Source organism: Petromyzon marinus, chromosome 79 (genome assembly GCF_048934315.1).
Source record: "Petromyzon marinus isolate PM22_M1 ecotype Great Lakes invasive population chromosome 79, UKy_Petmar_22M1.pri1.0, whole genome shotgun sequence".
NCBI classification, from domain to species: Eukaryota; Metazoa; Chordata; class Hyperoartia; order Petromyzontiformes; family Petromyzontidae; genus Petromyzon; species Petromyzon marinus.
In genome coordinates this window covers 748,010-764,502 of record NC_133745.1, presented here as the reverse complement: position 1 = coordinate 764,502, position 16,493 = coordinate 748,010, and the positions used below count along the sequence as shown (strand labels likewise).

Sequence of the window (16,493 nt, the reverse complement as noted above, 5' to 3'; positions counted from 1 at the left end):
TGGGCGAAGGCCACGGGACCGGCCCAGGACACGCTGGCGGGACTGTCGCTCGGCTGGCCTGGGCACGCCTGAGAATTCCCCATGAAGAGCTAGAGTCTGTCGCCAGGGAAAGGGAGGTCTGGACCGCCCAACTCGGCATGCTCCTGCTGCGACCCTCACCCGGACGAGCGGATTGAGGAACGAACAAACAATTATTACACTATATATTTTATATATATTTTATTGTTTTCCTTCAAGGTGACTTTACCGAAAGAGCTAAGAATATGAATTACTGCAGTCACGAAAGCTTTAAATCAAAATTATTACACTGTCACAACTTGCTACACAAACCCACCCACATGCCCCACAGCCTACAACCTTCAGCACAAACTGGGCACCGGGGTTTATGTCCAAGTGCTTACATTTCAACCCGAGTGGATAAAGCTCCCCGGGCCCTCAGTGTGGTCTTCTCACAACAAATGGAGCATTTACTGCTCTATCCGTGGTCTGCTTACAACTCACATTTGGTTGAGCTCCCGTGGTCCTTGGTGTGTGTGGAGGGGGGGGAGAAACAGTTTGTATAGATGTCATAGTTGATTGTTAACATCCTTCAACCAATCCACAGCAGCAGTAGGTGTTGTATGTACTGCAGCAATACCGCCAGGGTGTGCGTGGATGGCGCACTCGTCGGTGATGTGTTTGATGGTTTCGGCTTTACCACAGTCGCAGCTTGGCGATTCTTTGATTTTCCATTGATGGAACATGTACAAACATATCCCATGATGTGTTTGAACATTGTTGGAGAGAGAATCCCGGTTCATCAATAGTCGGGTCCTCAATTATGTTTTTGTTTGCCATGTTCGTAGCTGTCCACCATTCAGACCAACGAGTGTGGGTGTCTTTATTTCCAGCTGCCACAGTTGAGGTGAGTATCCAGATTGGCTTCCTGGATTTAAGCCTTGGGCATGAGAGTTCCTTTATATCTTGGTGGAGCGGTAGGGTGAAGTTTTACATGATGTTGTACTCCCTAATCGTCGTGGTATCACGTCGGATGTTGGCTGGAGCGATGTTCACGAGTACAGGAATCCACAGGAGCAGAGTGGACTTCAGGGTGCCGCTGATGGTACGAAGTGCAGTGTTGATTTCGTTGTCGATGAGGTTTGTGCGAGGACTGGCCCTCCACAGTGGTGCACATTACTCTGCTGCAGAGTGGACCAGGTCCTGCGTTGATATCTTCAACATGTGGGCATCACTTCCTCATCTTCCCGCGAGTTTCAGGATATTGTTCACTTGTGCTTTTGTTTTTAATTTTGGCTTGTTCAAGGTGGTGCCAGTAGTTGAGCATTCAGTCTAGGGTAACTGAGGACCGACTGCCACCACACCGCCCTCGCGAGGCAGGTGAGACGCGACATCCGCCCATTCCGCTCCCTCCTCCACCGCGTCAGTTGGCTCCCGCCGGGCCCCCCACCAACCGAGTGACGGGGCCCCCCCACGCTAGCGCCCTTTCGGAGGGACATACTCGTGCTGCTGGCTTTGGAGCCACCGCGGAGTTAGACCACACGGCCTGTACACACCGTAGCTATCACTGACAAAGCGGGCCGTGAACGCGCTCGCACCTGCGAGCGATTACCTCTTAATGCATGCACACGCCGCAGCCCTGCGTTCACTCTCGCTGCGCGGTCCCCCACGCAGTCGCTCCACACAAATCAAAGACACCACACCTATGCTCTGTGCTAAATTTTATTCTCGGCACAAACCACGCACTACCCGGGGGGGAATATTTTGCGAGAAGAGCCTAGCCTAAGTCCCCAGTCACTCAAACGCCCTACCACGTAACTCGTAGCTGTACTCGCGGTAAAATCACGTAGATAGAAAAAAAATCCCGGCGTCTACAAATTAAGCTGTATCTGCGGCAGCAGTTACATTGGGGAAACTAAACGACGTCTCGGAACATAAGGCAGATCTGAAACACAGCAGGACCAATACGTCTGCCATGGCTGATTATTACTTTAATGCGGCTGACTCACATGAAATTTATTTCTCTAAGACGATGGTACTTTGCAAGCCGACTGGCTATCAACAAAGATTAGTTCACGAAGCCATCCATGTATACAGATACGGAAACAATTTCAACCGAGACGACGGTTTAAACTCGACAATCATTGGAAAGATGTCATCAACCACTTTGGGCCATGACTTGATTTGTATTTTCTTGTCAACCTCTACCGTTAGTGTGGATGTGTGTAGCGAGGTGCAATGCCCCCCCCCCCATCTATCCCCCCCCCATCTATCCCCCCCCCCATCTATCCCCCCCCCATCTATCCCCCCCATCTCTACCTTCTTGCTCCCCCCCCCCATTGTCTAACATACTTGGCCTGCGCCCTCGCCTTCAGCTCCACCTCTATCTCTACCCCCCTCCCCTTATCTCTACCCCCTCCCCCCCCCATTGTCTCCCCGCCCATGCTGTGTACACACAATCCTCCTCCCAACTCCCTCATTGTCTACTCTACCCCACCTTTCTCCCCCTATCTCTACCCCCCTCTCTTTCCCCCTATCTCTACCCCCCCCCCCCCCCCCATTGTCTCCCTGCCCATACTGTGTACGCACAATCCTCCTCCAACCCCCCATTGTCTACTCTACCCCCCTCTCTCCCCCTATCGCTACTGCCCCTCTCCCCCTATCTCTAACGTTGCTTTTCAGGCCGGAATATCTTTGCGTAGAATTCTACTACCAATTTGATTACATTTGTTGCGCTTTTGCACGTAGCAGGGAAGACCGCAAGCAGGTTGTTATCTTCTCCCCCGCAGTGGGCCCTGCAGATACGCCTCTCCGTAATAGCCCAATCAGCCCCGCAGCCCCAGGTACAGCACTCAGCTTCTCAGGCAGCACTGCTTGAGGCTCTTTGCATCCTTGGATGTGGTTTCTACACACTCCAGCAGTTGATAAGGCCTTCCTGCTGGTGGCTGGTTCCTGCTGCCCCCACCTTCTTTTCTCCTCCCCCATAGTGTCATTTGAATTGCCTTTTTCCACCCTCATTTGTATTATCTGTCGGGGATCACACCAGAATGCTGTTTGAGCCACGCCCACATTTGTATCACATTTCCTAACATGCATAGGCATGCTCCATCTCCTCTCACAAACACACAAAACGAGTCATTCTCCCAGATATACACCGAATAAACTCTAATGGGGTATGGGATTCTTTCACTTTTTCACATCTCCCAAGAAGAAGCAACGTTTTCTTCGACTCTTTAACATGAGCCTGAAATAGAAGCCATTCCACCGACTAACACTATTTTCATGACCGACTCCTCCTCAGGTAGTCGGCTCCAATGTCAGAGATGTTAATAATCCGTATGGTATATCTACACGGCTGCAGTGACAATGCCCATCTCATTACACGGTCATTTTAAATGTGTGGCCTGTTAAGGAAATTAGTGTCTTGTGATGAGTTTCCAATAAATCACAACCAGAGATAAACATCAATAATTTATGCACTGCCCATACCAAAGCCAAATACTTTTTGGATAGTCAAGTTTCACCTCTCCCTTGGTAACAATTACATACGTCACAGGGAAATGTTTAACCATCATGTTTCTGCATCAGCTCATCTCCCAAGTCTGTATCTGATGCATTATTAGCAAAATTAACATCTTGCCCTCATCAGGTAATTTTGGAATTGGGTCTCTCATCAGACTTCCTCTCAATTTGGAAGAGGCAGTACTAGCCACCACATTTCATTCCAGTTGATTTGGTTAGCACTTGGCCATCATATGTCGATGGTTTGGATATTCCAAAGGATTTTGGAATACAATTCCAGTAATTTTCTCAATTCTTGGTGGCAAGGGAATTAATCTGCAAAATTCGAGTGACTTCATTTTTTGGGGGGTTTGATGTCCCCTTCAATTAAATGCACCAAGAAGGCCGTTTGTGCAAAGGCTACATGGCATTCCGTGGGACGTGCTGTGAGATAGTATTGTCTTAACTGCTCCAGTACTTCATTCAACACAGATATCTTCCTCCCATGTATCCATGTTCATAATAATTCCATGAATGTAATTTACAACATTTGGAAGACCTTGGAAGAGTTTTCGCAGTCGTAATGGAAGGCTCGGGTGCCAGAACCCGGAGTCCATGTGGGGCCCATTGTATCATTTTTTTACCAGGATGTCTTGGGGTATGTACCATGGGTGGGGTGTGATGGTGAGATCCACGTTCCAAGATTAGGCGCTGAGACAGGTTGGGGTCAGAGTTAACTTTTAATAGAGCTTGCCCATTGACAGTCACAGTTTAACCCAGCATGCCAGGGGCGCAACATGTCATTTGGGAAATATAGTGGATTACATCCACAGATGCCGAAACTGACTGATGTTGTTATCTAAGATGTGGGTATTTCAGATCACCATCTCTTGATGTGCAAAGTGGCATGACGGATTATTCGCCCACCCATCCCAACGATATACAAAGGCTAGAAACGACTGGACCACAATGCTTTCCATCAGAAGATCTGGTCATCATTAGCATGTCTAATTCCTGCATCGACAATTGATAAATTTGCAGCTCAATTAGAAAATTATATCACTGGTGTTCTTGATGAACTCGTGCCTATCTAAATAAGCATTGCTTGTGTTGCAGTCGAAACGTCGTGAGAATTTTATTGTTTTATACAGCCAGTAACTGTTTGTCACCGGAGGCAATCACTGCGAAGCAGATGTGTAGGAGGCTGGAGTATCTTTGGAAGAAAAAAATAGTTTTGAGACTCCATTCGCTTACAGGGCCATCTACAGATTTAGCAACTGATTTTTTTTATTGAGTCTCGTAAATCATTCTATGCTATGCATGTAAATGATTCGGCTCGCGACTCCTGTGCTCTGTGCCAGTGGCAGACGTGTCAATGTTCATTGCATGGCTGCCAAATAAAACATGGCATCTTGACTACATCCACATGTCAATTTTCAAACCATGCTCAGACGTGCTTGCACCACTGATTGTCCACCTGGCAAATCTTTCGTTCAGCGAGGGCTGTTTCCCAGACCAAGTATATTCATAGGGGCCCTGGTCATAGTCCTGAGCCCTTCCTGGGCTCCATTCAGAGGATTCGGTGGGTCCCCCTTCGTAGCCCGGTCCCCAGGTACAGAAAGCCAGACTTGAAAGGCATATGATCCAGTTTCCTGGTAAATATTCTTATTCAGCACGGTGCTGTTTTGAAATCTAGTCTCTTCAGTTGTTGAGAAGTCCGTTCTTGCTATTATGCTCTTGAATGCAAGGTCAGTTCTGAATTGTGTCCCATTAGTGCGTGACACAATCACTTTAGGATGTCCTCGCCTTGCTTTTATCACTAAAACTTGGCTGTGCAACCAAAACTTGGTTGCGACCAACCTTTGGCTGATGCAGACCCCAATGGCTACTTGGTTTTGCATGTGCCAAAATCGGGTATGAAAAGAGATGGGGGTGTAGCTATAATTTCCCAATCTGATCTCATTTGTATCATTCATCCAGGTCCTAGGGTCGGGTCGTTTGAGTATTTGATCGTACATTGCACCACAGATGGGAACCAAAGGGATATATTTCAATATTGATTTGAAGCTTTCGTGACTACAGGAATCCATACTCTTTGGCTCTTTTGGTAAAGTCATGTAGGTATAAAATAAATCACGACGTTTCGGGTGCAACACAAGCGTCTATCATCAGGTGAGAAAGCATGGTTTGAAATGGGTGTAGCCCAAGGGTCATAAAGAAGTGGCCGGGGCTAGTGATGTTAATGTGAGAAATTAACTTGTAACTTTAAGATAGGAGAACGGCCTCCTCGACGAGGGAGTGCAACCCAACGGGTGCAATCCAAAGGGCATGTGAATATGAGAGTGCAATCAAAAGGACATGTGAGCATGAGAGATCTAAGAGAGAGGCATAGAGAGAGACACAGAGAGTCGGAAATAACAGCTGACATAGGCAGGTAGGATGGAAACTTCACAGTCGGTTAAGACTTTACCTGGTTAATAACGTCCTTCCAATGATTGCTAAGTTTGTACCCATCCTCTTGGTTGAAGTTGTCTTTGTTTATATATCTGGATGGCTTCATGAACATATCTCTGAAGGTAGTCGGTAGGTTTGCAGAGTACCTCCATCTTGGAAAAATCTATTTCGTATGAGCCCACAGCGTTAAAACAATGATCGGCAACGGCAGAGGTATTGGTCCTACCGTGTTTCAGATCTGCCTTGTGTTCACGAACGCGGTACGAGACGTGTCGTTTCGTTTGCCCAATGTAACCGCTGCCGCAACCACAACTCAGTTTGTAGACACCAGGGTATTGCCTGTCAGGATGGGATTAAATCACGGATTTTGTGTACTGTGTTGAAACGAACCTGGATCTTGTTTGTTTAAGATTTTGGAAATATTTTTGGTAACCCCTGCTATTTACGGCAAAGTGATGGTTTTGATTGGATCCTCAGAAAGCTGTCTCCCCATGGCTGGAGGGAGAGCTTTGCGGATTGTACGGTCCGAGTATCCGTTCATCCTGAGGGCATGGTGTACGTGCTCCAACTCACTGGCTAGGTGTTGCTGGTCGGAGATGCAATGGGCCCTTTGTATTGTTTTGATGAGGGAATTCTTCAGGGCTGGATGGTGGTGGGAGTCAGGCTTTAGATAGGCATCCATGTGGGTGGATTTCCTGTAGACCGAATGTCCCAACGAGCCATCAGGTCTCTTCTCGATCAAAACATTTGCTACCACTGGCGATAAGGAAGAACCCATAGGGGTACCCTCATTTTGTTTGTAGAATGTACCATTCCAGGTGAAGTATGTGTTGGTAAGGAAGTGCCTTACCAAAGTTGGTACATCTGGATTCAGTCCTTGTTGGACCAAGTCTTCAATGATTGCAATGGTGTCAGATACAGGTACATTGGTGAACAGAGAGACAACATCGAAACTGACAAGCAAATCATCTGGAGACAGTGAGATGTCCTTTATTAGAGAAACCAAGTGAGCTAAGTACAGCTGAGGGCAACTTGCCCGTGAAAGGAAGCAGGGTCTCAGACACAGTACACAATCCGTGATTTGATCCCATCTGTAAAGGATGTGCTTTCTGACATGCAATACCCTGGTGTCTACAAACTGAGCTGTGGCTGCGGCAGCAGTTACATTGGGGAAACGTAACATGTCTCGGATCGTGTTCGTGAACACAATGCAGATCTGAAACACGGTAGAACCAATACCTCTGCCATTGCTGATCATTGTTTTAACGCTGTGGGCTCACATGAAATACATTTTTCCAAGACGAAGGTACTCTGCAAACCCACCGGCTATCATCAGATTTGTTCATGAAGCCATACAGATACATGAACAGACACAACTTCAACCGAGATGGGTACAAACTGAGCATTCATTGGAAGGACGTTATTAATCATGTAAAGTCTTAACTGACTGTGATATTTCCATCCTACCTGCCTATGTCAGCTGTTATTTCCCACTGTGCGTGTGTGTGTCTCTCTCTCTCTGTCTCCCTCTCATCATGTGTACCTCTTGCTTAGGGGGGGGGGGGGGGGTTTGTTCCTGTTGCCCGGCTCTCTGACATTGACATGCTAATCTTCTCATTGGCACGCCTCCGGTGGCTGAGCCGTCTCACATTGACATGCTAATCTCTCAACTTTACAGCTTCAAATCAAGATTTACGTACAAATTCATTCTCTAGCTTCACCCACTTACCCTTGGGTTGGGCCCACCAAAATCCTATATAAACTCTCGTTGCAGCAGCTCTTTCTCCTACGTCAGAATTCCTCCTGCTGGGTTTCACACTTGATGACGGTTGCTTGTGTTATGATCGAAATGTCGTGATCTATTATTTTCTACCTACGTGACTTTACCGAAAGAGCCAAAGAGTATGATGGCATACTTCGCTCTGCCATCGATATTGTGCCTCGTCAGTCCCTACTTTCCCAGTGGTGTTTGCTCCTTGGTATTATGAGTGCCATTTGCGGAAGCAAGAACTTCGGAGGAAGGAACGTTGTTGGCCTATATCTCATTGCGATGTTGGCCGGAATCTCTGGTGGCTTGTCAACAGGATTACTTAAAGGCAGTCTTTCTGGCCAAAACATTTTATTGACAGGAAAATTGATTTGGCAAGGAACCATCCAGCTGAGCTATTCAGGATGGTCGACAGTTTGTTACATCTTAATTATACAATTGTAGTGACATAGAATTGGTCACTACGGAGCAGAGCACTAGTTTCTGGCGGAGAAATGGATCTGCAGTTGCAGCAACCCTGTCTGACAGCAGGTCACGTGGTAAACCAGAGAGGGATGTAGGGGAAAGGTTACAGAGGGGGCATGTGAGGGAAGCCCGGGAACCCACTTATAGGTTCTAGAAAGGGGGCATGGCTGGGGCAGAGCAAGGCCACGCTGGGAGGATAAAAGGGGACCCTGAGCAGAAGCTCGGGGCTGTTGCCTGGAGTGGGATCCCGTTGTGCTGCTGGAGTCTTCGCCGCTGTCTACGTCTTCACCTGCGCGTCGTCAGTCAGGCAGTCTGCCAGCTGTCCTGACTGGGACCTGGAGCTACTCTGTGTGGACTGTCAAGGCTGTTAATAAATAGTGCCTCCTACTCTTAGTGTCTGAGTCAATCACTACACAATCATCATGATTATTCCCTCTGTTGAGCGATCCAGAGATTTCCATCAGTTTTTTTTTTTTACCAATAAGATTGACTCTTTGGTTCCTTTGGTAAAGTGACGTAGGTAGAAATAAATAAAATAAATAATAGTAGCATACGACGTTTCGATTGCAACACAAGTGCAGTGACTGGGAATGTCACTGTGTGGTGCTGGGCTTGCGAGGCCCCGGCGGGATGTATACTGTTGTGTACACCCCGGACACAGGGTGTAGTACCAGTCCTAGTGGGGTCTTGGGTGAGCTATGTTTAAGCGCAGTGGCACCACGCACAGTGTGCGGTGTGGGCTCCCGTTGAGAGAGCGAGTGTGTCAGCCAGCTAGGGTTACGTTGGGGGCATGATACTCTGGCTGACCTGAGGACATGTGACCGGATGATACTGGAGGGGGGCCACCAGTGGAGGAGGCTAATGGGTGGTCACGTGGTCCGGGAAGAACTCTCGAGAGCCTTCGGGCAAAGGCGAGAGAGACCGAGAAGGTGGGCGGGGCAAGAGGTGGAGCCAGCCCCAGCCCGATATAAGGGGGGCCCTGGAGGGACTCGGGGTTCTTACTGTTGGAGGGGCAGGAGATCCACGTCAAGCTTGAAGAAGCCTCCAGCCATGCAGTCCGGGACCCAGCTTGTGGTCCAGACCGGGATAGTGGAACTGTGTTTAGTTCTGCCGTAGCGTGGTTAGTTGGGTGGTCACCACCCAAGAGTGTGTTGTGTTAATAACCTGGAGTATGTTGTGTTAATAACCTGGAGTATGTTGTGTTAATATCCTGGAGTACGTTGTGCTAAGAGTTTAATAAAAACGTGTTGCTCCCAAGACAACGTCTGCAACTCAGTTGGACTCATGACACAAGCAACCATCATCAGGTACGAATGAATGAGAAAGCAAACCTAGTAAACTTAGAAATATAATGCAATACAACACAGTCGGCTAACATAACAGTCAACACCCTACCTGGTTGATTAACGTTCTTCCAATGAATGCAAAATTTGGAGAGAGACAAAACACAGGCACGGAGACACAGACAGACACAAGTAGAGAGAGAACACACAGAGGGATACACACATAGACACACAGAAAGGCCACCTCTGTGTCGTGGCCTTAAATATAGAGAGGGGGGTGGGGCAGAGGGGGGGGGGTAGAAAATAATGAGAGTTGTGTGGAAGTCCTGCCCATAGCGGGTGGAGGAGTGACACTGGACTTCTAAACAAACAAGCACATAGCAGGCGGATGACCCTGGACAATAGACTTACAAACAAGCACAGAGAAACGTAATCAACCAGGATATGCGTTAACTGTGTGTTAACCGACTCTCTTGTTGCATTGCATTACACTTCCTAATTCTACTAAATTAGCTTTCTCCGTGTTTTCTACCCCAACCCGCCCCCCCTCTCTATTTAAGGCCGCGACACAGAGGCGTTGTCTTTCTGTGTGTCTATGTGCGTGTCCCTATCTGTCTGTGTTCTCTCTCTGCATGTGTCTCCGTGTCTGTGTTTTGTCTCTCTCAAATGTTGCATTCTTTGGAAGAACGTTAATCAACCAGGTAGGGTGTTGACTTATGTTAGCCGACTCTGTGTTGTATTGCATTATATTTCTAAGTTTACTCAGTTTGTTTTCTCATTTATTCGTACTTGATGATGGTTGCTTGTGTTGCAATCAAAACTTCGTACTATATTATTTCATCTATTTATTTCTACATGACTTTAACGAAAGAACCAAAGAGTAATTCATGCAGTCACCAAAGCTTCGAATCTAATCAGATTGATTTCATCCGCAATACACTCGGACCCCCAGACTGTCTCATGGTCAGCCTCATGGCAAAGACTCCTCTAGTTCTGGATAGGTTTGCCCCAATTTCTTCAGCCCTCTTGCAACTTGCTTCTGGGATGAATTGGACCACCTGTGATTTGGATCCCTGCCCTTCATGCCTCCTAAAGGAGTAATTTGAGACAGTAGCCCCAATACTTACTTAAATCATAAATTCCTCCCATTCGAATGGCGAGGTCCCTGTGTCCCTTAAAAAGGCACTAGTGCGATCACTTCTTAAGAAGCCGGGACTGGATGTTTATGTATTATCAAACTATCACCCAATCTCCAACCTCTCATTTCTTGAAAAGTTGTTGAAAGTGGTCTCAGCCCAGTTGGAACATTGCCTTGAATCTGGTCGTTTATTTTTTCATATTACCCAGTCCAGCTTTCGAGCTGGTAAGAGCATAGAGACGGCCTTCATTTGTGTGGCTGATGACCTTCAGTCCATGGATCAGGGACAGATATCCACCCTTGTCTTGCTTGATCTCTCAGCAGCTTTCGACACAGTTTACCATGCAGTTCTGCTACAGCGCCTGAGAACCATGGCAGGAATTGGTGGAACTGCCTTAAAGTGGATTGCCTTTTTCTTGTCAGGAGATACCACAGAGTGTCTATGGGTCCCCATTTGTCACCTGAAGGGCCTGTCCTGTTTGAGGTCCCGCAGGGGTCTGTTCTGTCACCCCTGCTTTTCAACCTATATGTTCAGCCGCTGCGGGATATTATCCGGAGGCATGGCCTATGTTGCCACCAGTATGCCGATGACACGCAGATCTATGTCTTGCTTACTGACAAACCTGGGTTGCGTGTCTCTGCATTGCCTGAATATCTGTCCGAGGTAGCAGCAACATGGCTGGATAATAATTTATTTTAAAAAGTTAAAACCTGACAAGACCGAGGTAATGATCGTTGCCTCTGATTCTCGATTCAGGCTGGGCCAGTGCAATATCTAATTTCCACTTATTAACAGGGTTCAGATTCGTGCCTTTCCCAAGGAATGCAACCTAGGGGTTCGATTTGACCGCAGCCTAAAACTGCGTGCACAGATGGCAGCTGTGGTCAAGTCTGGTTTCTTTCATCTCTGCCAACTCCATGTTTTGCGCCCTTTGTCAACTCGTGCCATTGAGTCATTAACCAATGAATTCGTATCGACTCTTCTCGACGACAGTAATGACCTTCATGAGGGGCTTCCACGTATTTTTTGAGGCCGCTTCAGTTCGTGCAAAATGTGGCAGCCCAAATTCTGCGGCGTGTAGTCCGCATTGAGCACATTATCCCCACTTTCCACGATCTGCACTGGCTTCCAGTAAGCGTTGGCATACCGTATACGTTAGCCATTCTGGTCTATAAAGCTCTTTATGATCTGTCACGACAGATCATATACTACGCTCTTCAAAGCAGGACCGACTCTCACAGCCTCGGCTCTTGCGCTCAATGCTGGGGAGTCGGGCCTTCTCAAGTGTTGCCCCAAGGATATTAATGCCTTGCTAGCAGTGATCCGGCATCCTACAAGCATCAGTGTGTTTAGGAGGGAGTATAAGGCTCACTACTTGATACCCCCTTCAGTAGAGGTGATATTACATTTCAAATAAATACAGTTTACGGTAGGCAGATTTACTCCGAACATTTGTCCCAGGTAGCAGATTTACTCTGCCTACCATTAGACTTACTGTAAAGTATCGCAATCGTACTTTGCCAGGCAGTGGTGGTTATGGTAGTGGCCTGTAATCCAGCACTGTGAATGCAGCAGTGAGGATTGGTGGATCACACAAATATTGTGAAACTCCCTTCCCATGGGCGTCCAAGATGTGCCATACCCTGGCTGGTCGGGAGGCAGTACAGCGAGCAAAATATTCATTATCTGTTTCCATCTGTATGGGGATTGTGTTACCTCCTCGTGTGCGTGGATGTTGTCTGGGTGCTCCGGTTTCCTCCCACATTTGTTATTAGTCATCAATTGGATGAAAACATCTTAAAATAAAACCCTATGTATGTATGTATGTTCAACTTCTGTCGCATGGTACGTAGCCAACTATGCCAATTGTAGGTGCATGGTCCAATCAAGGAACATGGTGAAAACGAGTCATACGACTCAGTGTCGCTGTCATGAATGAGTACAATTTCAAATAACGACCTCCCTTCTTCCCTTGTACATGTCCTGCTTTATTTTCAAGTGAGCTTTGATATCGTGTAAATCCACAAATGTGATACCCTTCTTGAAATTGTGTCCCGCTGAAGATCAGGACACGTCTTTACATGCCCCAATCTTAACGAATGCATCTAGGATGCGTACAGTACGTAATAAGGAAAAAAAAATATTTGTACAAGTCTGATTCTACTGGAACACTCAAATCACTGAATAGAAATGGACCAAATAAATCCTTGCTCTTACACTGCACTCTCTTAATGTTGTCAACCAAGACATTCCAAGTCTCGGTAATGTCACCACTTGAGGGTAGTACGGGCCGTAACTTTGAAGCCACGAATGAAGCGGCGCATTGCTCACTACGATCAACGAGCTGGGACGGTGGAGGCTGCGGAGACCTGCAGGTTGATGAGTCACTGTTGTATCAGAGGGATCTCGTACTTATCTGCATCTTATTCATCTGCGTTTCTCCTTCCATTGAGAGATCCACACCGAAATTGACGATGAATGTACTTTTCTCTAGGTAACCCGTTGCTGCTGTCACATTCTCAATATGGTCAGAATATCATGAAACTAAACTGAGATATTTGGGAGAGTCTTTACATATACAGCTCTGCATCAAGCCACTGCCCAGTGAAAACCATATTGGCTATGGAGGTTGTGACCAGACTTCAGCAATGCCGTGTAGAGGAGATTGGGGGCACAGAACCAGCTCACATCACTCAAACTGACAGTCATTGCCAATAATTGGATACCAAGGTTCATGGTGCAGTGCTGTAACCACTAAGCACTGAAATTTGGAACTGCTTCGCTACATCCATTGACAACGCATTCACAATGGATAACCCTGTGCAACTTAATTTTAGCCAAGCATTGAGTTGAAGTAAGCACACGCACACTGCATGTGTGCATAGTGGACAGACTGCCATACCCCTTCCGTGCTACCACACGGATCCTCTTGTGCTTTCTGAGCAGTTTACATGGGGATAAAAAATATCCCTTTTCAAGCTTGGGCATCCCCCTTTGAGTCAGCAACGTCACAGCACAGATTGGGAGTCGCTGTCACAGCAGTGCAAGAATTGTCCATGCTACCAACACCCAGCACGTCCAGGTTGCTCTCCCAAGAGCCTCAGAGCTCCTCCTTTTCTGCTACTTGTCAACCTCCTCCTGTTACTGATCCTAGCACTTTCCACGAGCCCTGTGGCTCCACGCACACCGGCGCCGTCTCTTTGTCCTCAGTCCGTCCGTCCCCCGAGCTACCGGCTGCGTCTCCTGAAGCCTCTCTCTCTGTGCGAGATGCGGAGCAACTGCTGGGGACATGAGCCCCCCCTGCATGGTCCATCCGGGCAACACCACTCGTGCATTTGGGTCTGTCCTTGTCGATCCCCAGTCCCTTGTCACTCTGCTGGATTCGCATCTCTCTATCAGGAGACTCACACAACAATCGCTCAGTCAGGTCGTAGTCCACTACATTGTTGGTGCAACAGCCTCTCCACTTTACTCCAGCAATCTCACACATCACAGACTCCAGTGCAACGTAGAAACATATCAGAGACCAGACTGCAAGCCCATTGCCTACAAACCCAGCATAAGACTGATAGGCAGTGCAGAATGTGACAACGCTCCACCACGTTAATAATACATATATTTACAAAACATCTGCACATTCCAAGTTAAAAGGTAAAACACCTGCAGTGAGTCTCCTGGTGCAGAAACGTGGGGAAATGGGAGGATCAGGCATGGCGACTGACTGACTGCACGATGAGCCACGCGACGCGCAGGAGGAGTAAACACAGCAGGGGTGGACAGGGAGGCTTTATATCTTGCCGTCGTTCTTCGTCGAGTTTGGAAATCTCTTTCTGGGCTCACTTCACCGGAGTTTTCCCCTTCTGTGGTGCGTGGGTCCATTGGTGGATGAGCAGGTAGCCCTTGCGCGTGAATGCTTTGCTGCAGACGTGGCAGCTGTATGGCTTCTCCCCAGTGTGAATTGTCTGGTGCCTCTGCAGGTCGCCCTTCTGCACAAATGCCTTCTCGCACAGGGCGCACTTGTAAGGCTTCTCCCCCGTGTGCGTCCTCTGGTGGACCTGCAAGCATTCGGACTTCTTGAAGGCCTTGTCACACACATCGCACACGTAGGGCTTCTCGCCCGTGTGGTTCCTAAGGTGGATCAGCAGATATTTCTTCTGTGTAAACGCCATCTCGCACGTGGGGCACTTGTACGGCTTCTCGCCCGTGTGGGTCCTCACATGTCTCTGCAGATCGCCCTTTTGGACGAACGCCTTCTCGCAGAATGTGCACCTGTAGGGTCTCTCGCCCGTGTGGGTCCTCCGGTGCCTCTGCAGGTCGCCCATCTGCACAAACGCCTTGTTGCACTGCGCGCACTTGTAGGGCTTCTCCCCCGTGTGCGTCCTCCTGTGGATCTGGAGGTACTCGGACTTCTTGAAGGCCTTGTCGCACACCACGCACACGTGGGGTTTCTCTGTCCGCCCGGAGTGGTTTCCCTCATGAAACTGCAGGTACTTCTTCTGCGTGAATGCCTTCTCGCACAGGAGGCACTTGAATGGCTTCTCGCCGGTGTGCGTGCGCTGGTGCACGAGGAGGTGCTCCTTGCGGGCAAACTCCTTCTCGCACACTGTGCACACGTAGGGCTTCTCGCCGGTGTGCGTCCGCTGGTGAATGAGCAGACGCTCCTTCCTGGGGAACGCCTTCTCGCACACACCGCACGCGTATGGCTTCGTGCCGCTGTGCGACCGCAGGTGCATGCGCAGGTGGCCCTTCTGCGCGAATGCCTTGCCGCACTCGGCACAGGCGTATGGCTTTTCGCCTGTGTGGGTCCTCTGGTGCACGACCAGGTACTTCTTGCGCTTGAACACCTTGTCGCAGATGGTGCAGCCGTGCAGCCTCTCCATGGCGCGGACGTCCGGCTGGCCCGGGAGGTCGGCGTTGGCGTTGTCGTCATCGCCGAGTCCCTCGGGGCGAAGGGCCACCACCGCCGTGCGCCGGTGCCACCGCTCGTGCTGGCGCAGCGATCTCTGGCGGCCAAACTCGCGGCCACACAGCAGGCAGGGGAAGTTGGCGCCGTCCACTCCGTCCTCTGCAGCGGCAAAACAAAATTAGAGGGGCGTGTGGCTCTCGGGGGTTCAGCATCTGTCCGGTGCTTGATGAGCTGCATTGGCTTCTGGTTGCCGAACGACGTTATTATAACTTGCTTGCCACAAATGAACCACAATACCTTGGGATCTTTTCAAGGACCATAAACTATTATCAGGCAAGCTCGGTCATCCTCGCAGCAGCGGCTTTTCGCTAGGCATCGAACAAAGATGGTCAGTGCTATTGCGCGCTTTCGGATGCGCTTCTGCGGCCATCTGGAACACTCTTCATTCCGTAATTAGGAGGCCACTGGAGCTATGCACTTTAAAATCATCATCTAGATTGACAAACACTTTTTTTAAACTGCTTTTTGTGTTTGGTTTGTTGTTCTTCCCCTGCACCTCTGATTAGCGCAGTTGTCTATGTACAATGCGAAAAAAGTTGAACATACATACATACATGAACGAGGCACCGGATGCCCTAGAACAAGTAGTGACCACTCAGTGGTTCGCAATCCACGGGGTCTATGATCACAAGGGATTTTGTCATGGATCTCAGGACAAGTCAGAATGAGCACTAACATAAGCGCACAATAATCTACGTTACAGCCAATGGCAAATACAAATCTCCGACTTGGAAGTAATATATTAAACACATAATAACTTTGACCAATACATGGTGCTGGTACTTTGTCTAAACAGCCATGCTTTGTTATTCGTGAGGCATATATGTTCCGGAGATGTTTGTGAATAGCAAATTTTGCAGATGATACCATAAATAAATACATAAATACGATATTTAATACATGAAAATTATCATAATAAA

The 16,493-nt window shown here is 48.3% G+C and overlaps 1 protein-coding gene across 4 annotated transcripts in view; it reads right to left on the bottom strand.

Moving 5' to 3' along the window:
• Positions 1-6,917: 6,917 nt before the first annotated feature.
• Positions 6,918-16,493, bottom strand: part of LOC116958502 (uncharacterized) — a 28,828-nt gene continuing 19,252 nt past the window's right edge. For all 4 annotated transcript variants that reach the window (XM_032981126.2, XM_032981128.2, XM_032981124.2 and 1 more), the window contains one exon: positions 6,918-15,672. In XM_032981126.2, the coding sequence (XP_032837017.2) occupies positions 14,444-15,672 (1,229 nt within the window). In that variant the 3' untranslated portion in view covers positions 6,918-14,443. The remainder of the gene's footprint in view (positions 15,673-16,493) is intronic.